Source organism: Colobus angolensis, unplaced genomic scaffold (assembly GCF_000951035.1).
Source record: "Colobus angolensis palliatus isolate OR3802 unplaced genomic scaffold, Cang.pa_1.0 Scaffold88, whole genome shotgun sequence".
NCBI classification, from domain to species: domain Eukaryota; kingdom Metazoa; phylum Chordata; class Mammalia; order Primates; family Cercopithecidae; genus Colobus; species Colobus angolensis.
The window spans coordinates 6,700,624-6,709,591 of NW_012122709.1; the positions used below are offsets into that span (position 1 = coordinate 6,700,624).

The window sequence follows — 8,968 nt, forward strand, 5'->3', positions numbered from 1 at the left end:
TGGAGCTTGCAGTGAGCTGAGATCTGGCCACTGCACTCCAACCCGGGCCACAGAGCGAGACTCCGTCTCAAAAAAAACCAAAAAAAAACAAAAAAAAATAGTTGCTGATTTTGTACCACTTAAAAAAATAAGTCAGCTTTACCTCTACATTTGTTTTTCTCTAGGCAAGCTTTGTTGCTTCTGAAAATAGGACAGATATTTCTTTGGATGACCCCAACTTTTGGCAGAAATGGGCCAAAAAGGCTGACCTAGACATGGATCTGCTCAACAGCAAGGTGAGTTTCTTCTTCTTTTAGGGAGGAAGTATTGCAGAAGACTACACTTCTTTCAGGAGTGTTTACAGCTACTCTTGATTATTTGATGCTAATTGTTGTTTATGATAGTGTATTGTATACAAGGGCTGTTGTGGATACTTTCTACCTAGGAGGCCCCAGAAAAGTAGTTGCTTTCTGAATAATTTTGCTTTCTGTAGATTATTTTACATGTCATTTTAAAAAATCTCTGAGTATCTACACATGTTACATCCAAGGTTATTGTAGTCCACAATTGTCTTATTCTTTTCCCATGAGCAAATCAGGAAGAGAATTACTTCTCCTTCTGTTCTCTTCATAGAATAATTTGGTAATTGACACACCTAGAGTACGAAAACAGACGCGCCACTTCAGCACTCTGAAAGATGATGACCTGGTAGAATTCTCTGATTTGGAAAGTGAGGATGACGAGCGGCCTCGCTCCCGCAGACATGACCGTCATCATGCCTATGGGCGCACTGACTGCTTTCGGGTGGAAAAGCATCTCCTGGTATATGGGTAAGACCCCAACTTACCATTAGAGGCAGTGCATACTGCATCTCCATCCTGATACTCTCTGTTTGCCTTTCAAATTGGGGGCTCTGATTAGTGAAGGGATCATGTGAAAAAATATTTGCCTTGGAGGGAGTTTTTTCTGTTCATTCTGTTACTATGTTTTTTAAGATCTTTGTTTCACACCTTTTCAGAGACATGATTCTGAGGGGCAGGGGACTATCATTTCTCAGAAAAATGTTAATGTAGTTTTATGTTTTTTAGTTGGGGACGATGGCGAGATATTTTATCTCATGGACGCTTCAAGCGGCGTATGACTGAACGAGATGTGGAGACCATTTGTCGGGCCATTCTTGTGTACTGTCTTCTACACTACCGTGGGGATGAAAATATTAAAGGTTTCATCTGGGACTTGATTAGCCCAGCCGAAAATGGCAAGACAAAAGAATTGCAGAATCATTCAGGTAATTATCAACTCTTTACTTTATGTTTTTCTATAGGTTAATCTAATCCTTTTCAGGTCCAAGGGTTTTTCTCAATCCAAGTCTTTGATGTCTCCCCTTTCCCAGGTCTATCTATTCCTGTGCCTCGTGGACGCAAAGGAAAAAAAGTAAAGTCACAAAGCACTTTCGATATCCATAAAGCAGATTGGATCCGGAAATATAACCCTGACACTTTGTTCCAAGATGAAAGTTATAAGAAGCACTTGAAACATCAGTGTAACAAGTAAGCATAGAATTTAGCAGACATTTTCCACCTCAAACTTTCTACACTGTTACTGAGCCAACTCTTCCTCTTTCCCTTCTAGGGTACTGTTGCGGGTACGAATGCTGTACTACCTGAGGCAGGAGGTTATTGGAGACCAAGCAGAAAAGGTGTTAGGGGGTGCCATTGCCAGGTAAAATTCTGCTATATTTTTTTGATTTATGTCTGCCTTATTTGAGGAAAGATTGGTTTGCTTATTTCATTTTATGCTATCTTTGGGATACCTGATAATTTAAATCTATATATATATCAGGTCTTTAATCCTATACTTGATACTAGTGGGAGGAAATAGGGTAGATGCATGAGTATTTAAATTCATAGATACAGGAAGATACCTATAATAACCTTTGCAAGGATTCTCACTTTAATTTCCTGCATTTCTGTGCTGACTCTGCCCTCTTATACCTTTAGTGAGATTGACATATGGTTCCCAGTAGTGGATCAATTGGAGGTTCCAACAACATGGTGGGACAGTGAGGCTGACAAGTCGCTGCTCATTGGAGTCTTTAAACATGGTATGTACCTTCTCCTGTTCTACTCCTTTCGTACTGTAGATTTATGTTCACAGATGGAACATTTATCAAAATGCTTCTGAGAAATAACTGAGTTATCTAATTGATCTTCAATAAATTTGAGTAGGAAATTGGTTCTTAAATATCCAGAGCAGAGCAGTTAGTTCCTATAAATAGATGTTCAAGAAGGACCAGATGGATAGGTAAATCTCAAGGTAGGGAGCCTCCCATCTGTTCTCTAATCACTGTTAGCCGTGTGTTACTGCACTGTATGCTGTGGTAAGTTAGGGTCCCACGAATCAGGGCAGGTAATATACCCCAACTATTGTTAATAATAACCACACTTAATTTGTATGACTTTCCTCTGGATGCACGCTAGCATAACAATTGCAGCAGACCGTCTTGTCACAGTTGTATTTCTGGGCATGTAGGCAGAGGGACGGGTCAATAATGTCACCTCAGAGGCAAAGTACCACCTGCAGGGTGGACTCTTTCTGGATGTTATAATCTGAAAGAGTGTGGCCATCCTCCAACTGTTTGCCCACAAATATCAGATGCTGCTGGTCAGGTAGGATGCCCTCCTTGTCATGGATCTTGGCTTTGACATTTTCACCGGTGTCACTGGGCTGGACCTCAAAGGTGATGGTTCTTCCTGTGAGGGTCTTTACAGAGATCTGCATGTCTATGTCAGCTTGGCCACCTCACTGAAGAGAAAGAGCTGAAAATCTTCTAGTTTTGTAAATGTCTCATTTGTCTAAATGTTCAGTAGTCACTCTGATATAGGTATGAGCAGCAGTTTTTGAGTGAAATGAAAATAGAGTGTAAGAAGGGAGACTGACTAGCCAAAACAGAAACAAGTAGGGGTAAGAATATTTCCTTACTCTCATAGCAGTTTTGCCTAATACCAAATCCCAGGCACTAAAATCAGTGAGCATTAACTTTCAGCCAAGTGACTTTGTGAATTAGAATGTCTTTTTTTTAAAAGAATACTTTTGGGTTTTTTTCTACAAAATAAAAGTAATGGCACTTAATCTACATCTTTTTTGAGACATTTAATGGGATAAATAACACTGCAGGGGCTGGGCGCAGTGGCTCACGCCTATAATCCCAGCACTTTGGGTGGCCGAGGCAGGCGGATCAGGAGATTGAGACCATCCCGGCTAACATGGTGAAACCCTGGCTCTATTAGAAATACAAAAAAATTAGCCGGGCGTGGTGGCTGGCACCTGTAGTCCCGCCTACTCAGGAAGCTGAGGCAGGAGAATGGCGTGAACCCGGAAGGCGGAGCTTGCAGTGAGCCGAGATCGCACCACTGCACTCCAGCCTGTGCAACAGAGCAAGACTCTGTCTCAAAAAACAAATAAATAAAAATAAAATAAAAATAAATAAAACTGCAGGCAAGGCATGGTGGCTCACACCTGGAATCCCAACACTTTGGGAGCCTAAGGCTATCAATCACTAGTTAAAAACCCTTCATGATTCTAAATTGCTATAAAAATGTTAAATATAGTAATAAACCCAGTAGTTGTCCAAGATAACATTCTAACTGTATTTTCCATTATGAGCAGTATAGAACATATTCTGATTATTCCAGTAGTATATAAAGTAAGCATAAAGGCAAAACAAATCTCTCATTTTCTTCAACTATGACCCTTTTTCTTCTAGGCTATGAGAAATATAATACTATGAGGGCAGACCCAGCCTTATGTTTCCTAGAAAAGGCTGGCCGACCAGATGACAAAGCAATTGCAGCAGAACATCGAGTGTTGGATAACTTCTCTGACATAGTAGAAGGGTAAGCATTAGTATTTATTCTTTTAAAACTCTAACTTATGCTGTGAGGTAACTCTAGCCTTGACTGAACCCAGTGGGATTCTTAATTGTAATTATACTCAAAAGTGATAGATCCTTAGCAAAAATAGGACGAGCATAAAGGACTCCATAAACTGCATAAACCACATGTTGCCATAAGATACATCTGAGGGTGAAAATGAATGTCACTTCTAAATGGCTTATTTGATGTTCTATTTGGTTTGGTTTACAACACTTTTCTGTACAGCTGCAGTAGCTGAGAGGATAACTGGTCTCTTGAAAGATAACGGCCAGCAGCTCTTATAAGTTGCTTCTGTGGAAGAGCCTTAGGCACTTTCAGCCCTGGTTTATCATCTCCCAATGGTACCTGACACATAAAGGTACTTATTTTGCCTGAATACATGTCCCAATGATGAGTTGCCATGCTAATACTGAGCCACCAGGTAGGGCAGTATTGCCCTGGTTTGGGTGCCAGTGAGTTTAACAAAACTTCTCACATGAAGATCTGAGGGGCATGTGAAACAGTTGGCTTAATTAATGAATACCTACCCATTCCATCATGACTTGAGAGATTTCTCTTTGATGATCACACCCTCAGTTTGCCTAGTGTAGGACCCTCAGAGGAAATGGGGTTATTTTTTCATTGCAAATCATTTATGCCACCTGTCTGCTCAGAAGAACAAAGTAATGAAAACAAAAAAGCATAAGCCATTCAAATGAAGTAATAAAAAGTAAATAGTTGGGTAGGAGGAAGAATTACATAATAAAAAGTCCTGTCAAGAAAAAGGAACTGTGTTGATCAAAGTGTTTCAAATTCAAGCAATTATGAATGGTAATTGTCAATTTCTTGTAATTATTTTTATTCCATTGGATGCTATACCAGACTGACCCAAAGTTTTGCACCTGGCCTGCCATTCCTGTGAACACGAAATTAAATACTAAGCCAGGCACTGTGGTTCATGCCTGTAATCCCAGCCCTTTGGGAGGCCACGGTGGGTGGATCACAAGGTCAACAGTTCGAGACCAGCCTGGCCAATAAGGTGAAACCCTGTCTCTACTAAAAATACAAAAAAAATTAGCCAGGAGTGGTGGCACATGCCTGTAATCCCATCTACTCGGGAGGCTGAGGCAGGAGAAACACTTGAACGCGGGAAGCGGAGGTTGCAGTGAGCCGAGATGGCACTACTGCACTCCAGCCTGGGCGATGGAACAAGATTCCATTTCAAAAAATAAGTAAATAGAATAAAATAAAATAAAATAAAGACTAGGCCAGGCTGGGATCACTTGAGCCCAGGGGTTTGAGACCAACCTGAGCAACATGGCGAAACCCCATCTCTACTAAAAATACAAAAATTGATCCCAGCTACTCAGGAGGCTGAGGAAGGAGAATTGCATGAACTTGGGAGGCATAGGTTGCAGTGAACTGAGATCATGCCACTGGAATCCAGCCTGGACGACAGAGTGAGACTCCGTCTCAGGTTAGGCATGGTGGCTCACTCCTGTAATCCCAGCACTTTGGGAGGCCAAGTCGTGTGAATCACTTGAGCCCAGGAGTTTGAGATGAGCCTGGGCAATATGGCAAAACCCCACTTCTACAAAAAATATAAAAATTAGTCGGGTGTGGTGGCGCACACCGGTAGTCCCAGCTACTCAGGAGGCTGAGGGAGGAGGATCGCTTGAGTCCAAGAGGTTGAGGCTACAGTGAGCTGTGATAGGGCCATGACACTCCAGCCTGGGCAACAAAGTGAGACCCTGTCTCAAAAATTATACTAATAAAGATTATTTCATGCTAGATATACATGTGGCTAGGTCTTCATCCCAGGTCCCCTTAGTGATAGAAGATACATTATTAACATTTTCTTGTGCCTCTGCATAATTTTAGGGTTGACTTTGATAAAGATTGTGAAGATCCTGAATATAAACCACTCCAAGGTCCCCCAAAGGACCAAGATGATGAGGTAAGGAATTCTCATTTGAGTCTCACTTTTCTCTCTTACTAGTTTTAAGTCTTCTCCCATTTTCTGAATCTTGAAGTATATTGGTTAATTTATAATACAAAGTGGAAAATGAATTATACCATTTGAGAATAGAAAGTATTAATGGAAAAGATTGTAATGCCAGTCGGGGGAGATCAGGGATAACTTTTTGGAGGAGCTGGACATTGAAGGATATTATTTGACTAATAAATTCCTGACTTCTATTATCTTTGAGTCATTAATAGGAACTGACCTTTCAGGTTCTACTTTCTTGTTCTTTTAGTTGGTTGTTACCAAGTTTTTGTGGGGTACATTTCTTTAGAAGTTTTTCTTGATCCCTTGGTGCCATAGAAGGACACACACAAGAAAGTGATTTCAGAGTGCCAACTTCCCCCCCTTTCCCTCCCCGCTCCATCCTATTGGGTGGATCTCCTTCTCTAGGGTGATCCCTTGATGATGATGGATGAGGAGATCTCAGTGATTGATGGAGATGAAGGTAAACTTCTAGGTCAACTAGTATAATTCTGTGTGGGGTGGTGGGTTGGGGAATTATTCACTGAATTCTGTCCTATCCTGGGATTTCTAAGAGCTTTGCCTTTGGGTGGGTTAAAATACTAGTATTGCCTCTACTACCCTTGCTATACTTCCTATTCATTCTACTTTGTTTTCCACAGCCCAGGTGACCCAACAGCCAGGCCATTTATTCTGGCCTCCAGGCTCTGCCCTAACAGCTCGACTTCGGCGCCTAGTAACAGCATATCAGCGCAGCTACAAGAGAGAACAGATGAAGATAGAGGCTGCAGAACGTGGGGACCGGCGAAGGCGGCGTTGTGAAGCAGCCTTCAAGCTGAAAGAAATTGCACGGCGGGAGAAACAACAACGGTAAAATATAGCCGGGAACCTGTGCTGATCTGTGTCTTCAGTTATGGTCCCTATACTGAAAGCCATCTCAGGAAGGATTTATTTGGAATTCTCTACAGAGGGACCATTTTTTCTGCTTTGGGTGGTTAAACCTGTAGAAATTAAAACCTCACTTGTGTACAGTAATCATTAACTCTCAGGTAGGCCTCCTGTGTAGACATTCTCATTGATATTTGCCTGTGCCATTTTCCCCCTTGGCTCTGTAATTCTTACTCGTTACAGAGTACCTCTCACTGCTTCTTCTGGGCCTTTTTTTTTTTTTTTCTTTTTTTGCGTCTACTTTCAATTTTAGTGTTTTCAGATATTCTAAAACACATTAAAAAATAAACAGTTTTCTTGTGTTCTTCTGATTATTGTTGCCCTACTTTTCCTTTTGTAGATGGACAAGGCGTGAACAAACAGATTTTTATCGAGTGGTGTCTACGTTTGGTGTGGAATATGACCCTGACACCATGCAGTTCCATTGGGATCGCTTCCGCACTTTTGCTCGACTAGACAAAAAAACAGATGAAAGCCTTACCAAGTACTTCCATGGCTTTGTGGCCATGTGCCGCCAAGTATGCCGCCTTCCCCCAGCAGCTGGAGATGGTAAGCAGGATTGCAGAGTGGGTGGGGATGGATGCCAACAGAAGCAACTCTGTTAGTTTCTTCTTCTACTCCTGTCTCTTGCAGAACCCCCAGACCCTAATCTGTTCATTGAGCCCATCACTGAGGAGAGGGCCTCACGGACTCTTTACCGTATAGAATTGCTTCGGCGCTTACGGGAACAAGTTTTATGCCACCCCCTTTTGGAAGATCGACTGGCATTGTGTCAGCCTCCTGGTCCTGAATTGCCCAAATGGTGGGAGCCTGTTCGGCATGATGGGGAGCTTCTACGAGGGGCAGCCCGCCATGGGGTGAGCCAAACAGACTGCAACATCATGCAGGACCCAGACTTCTCTTTTCTGGCTGCCCGTATGAATTATATGCAGAACCATCAAGCAGGAGCACCAGCTCCATCCTTGTCACGCTGCTCTACTCCACTGCTGCACCAGCAGTATACCTCACGCACTGCCTCACCATTGCCCCTGCGTCCAGATGCTCCTGTTGAAAAGTCACCCGAGGAGACAGCTGCCCAGGTCCCCAGTCTGGAGAGTCTGACTTTAAAGCTAGAGCATGAGGTGGTGGCCAGGAGCCGACCAACCCCACAAGACTATGAGATGCGAGTAGCCCCCTCTGATACTACCCCTCTGGTTTCTCGGAGTGTTCCACCAGTCAAACTGGAGGATGAGGATGATTCAGACTCTGAGCTGGACTTGAGCAAGCTGTCACCATCATCTTCTTCTTCCTCATCGTCATCCAGCTCCAGCTCCAGCACTGATGAGAGTGAGGACGAGAAGGAAGAGAAGCTAAGTGAGTGCATGCGACAGGCTGTTGGCCCTCTTTCTTGTTTCCCCCCTCTTCTCTTTCCCTTTTCTAAATGCATCCTCTTGAGAGAGATTTTTATTTTGATTTGATAAAATGTTAAAAGAGACCTGTTATTCTTTGGGCCTTTATTCAAAGCCCATATAATACCATTACCATATGACATTATTCTTCCATCTTTTCTCACACATTCTATGGGATCTCTTACCAGCTGACCAGTCCCGCTCAAAGCTCTATGATGAAGAGAGTCTCCTGTCCCTCACTATGTCCCAAGATGGGTTTCCAAATGAAGATGGAGAACAAATGACCCCTGAGCTTCTGCTACTGCAAGAAAGACAAAGAGCCTCTGAGTGGCCCAAGGTAACAAACAGCCTCATCCCTGGACATGTAGAGTCCAGAAATACAGTGTAACATTATATCCAGGGAACAAGGAACATATGGTTCTGTTTTTTTTTTTTTTTTTTTGAGATAGAGTCTCGCTCTGTCCCCCGGGCTAGAGTACAGTGGCCGGATCTCAGCTCACTGCAAGCTCCGCCTCCTGGGTTTATGCCATTCTCCTGCCTCAGCCTCCCAAATAGCTGGGACTACAGGTGCCCGCCACCTCGCCTGGCTAGCTTTTTGTATTTTTTAGTAGAGACGGGGTTTCACCGTGTTAGCCAGGATGGTCTCGATCTCCTGACCTCGTGATCCGCCCGTCTCGGCCTCCCAAAGTGCTGGGATTACAGGCTTGAGCCACCGCGCCCGGCCCTGTAATCCATTTTTTAGTAATAGCCAT

At 43.1% G+C, this 8,968-nt stretch overlaps 1 protein-coding gene across 2 annotated transcripts in view; it reads left to right on the forward strand.

The window, feature by feature from the left end:
- The window catches only part of CHD8 (chromodomain helicase DNA binding protein 8), a 50,401-nt gene that overhangs the window by 33,966 nt on the left and 7,467 nt on the right, over positions 1–8,968 (forward strand). For both annotated transcript variants that reach the window (XM_011930929.1, XM_011930930.1), the window contains 13 exons: positions 165–275; positions 613–809; positions 1,068–1,267; positions 1,373–1,529; positions 1,612–1,701; positions 1,980–2,083; positions 3,746–3,875; positions 5,775–5,850; positions 6,310–6,364; positions 6,543–6,750; positions 7,169–7,377; positions 7,462–8,181; positions 8,405–8,553. In XM_011930929.1, coding sequence (XP_011786319.1) covers positions 165–275; positions 613–809; positions 1,068–1,267; positions 1,373–1,529; positions 1,612–1,701; positions 1,980–2,083; positions 3,746–3,875; positions 5,775–5,850; positions 6,310–6,364; positions 6,543–6,750; positions 7,169–7,377; positions 7,462–8,181; positions 8,405–8,553 — 2,406 coding nt within the window. The remainder of the gene's footprint in view (positions 1–164; positions 276–612; positions 810–1,067; positions 1,268–1,372; positions 1,530–1,611; positions 1,702–1,979; positions 2,084–3,745; positions 3,876–5,774; positions 5,851–6,309; positions 6,365–6,542; positions 6,751–7,168; positions 7,378–7,461; positions 8,182–8,404; positions 8,554–8,968) is intronic.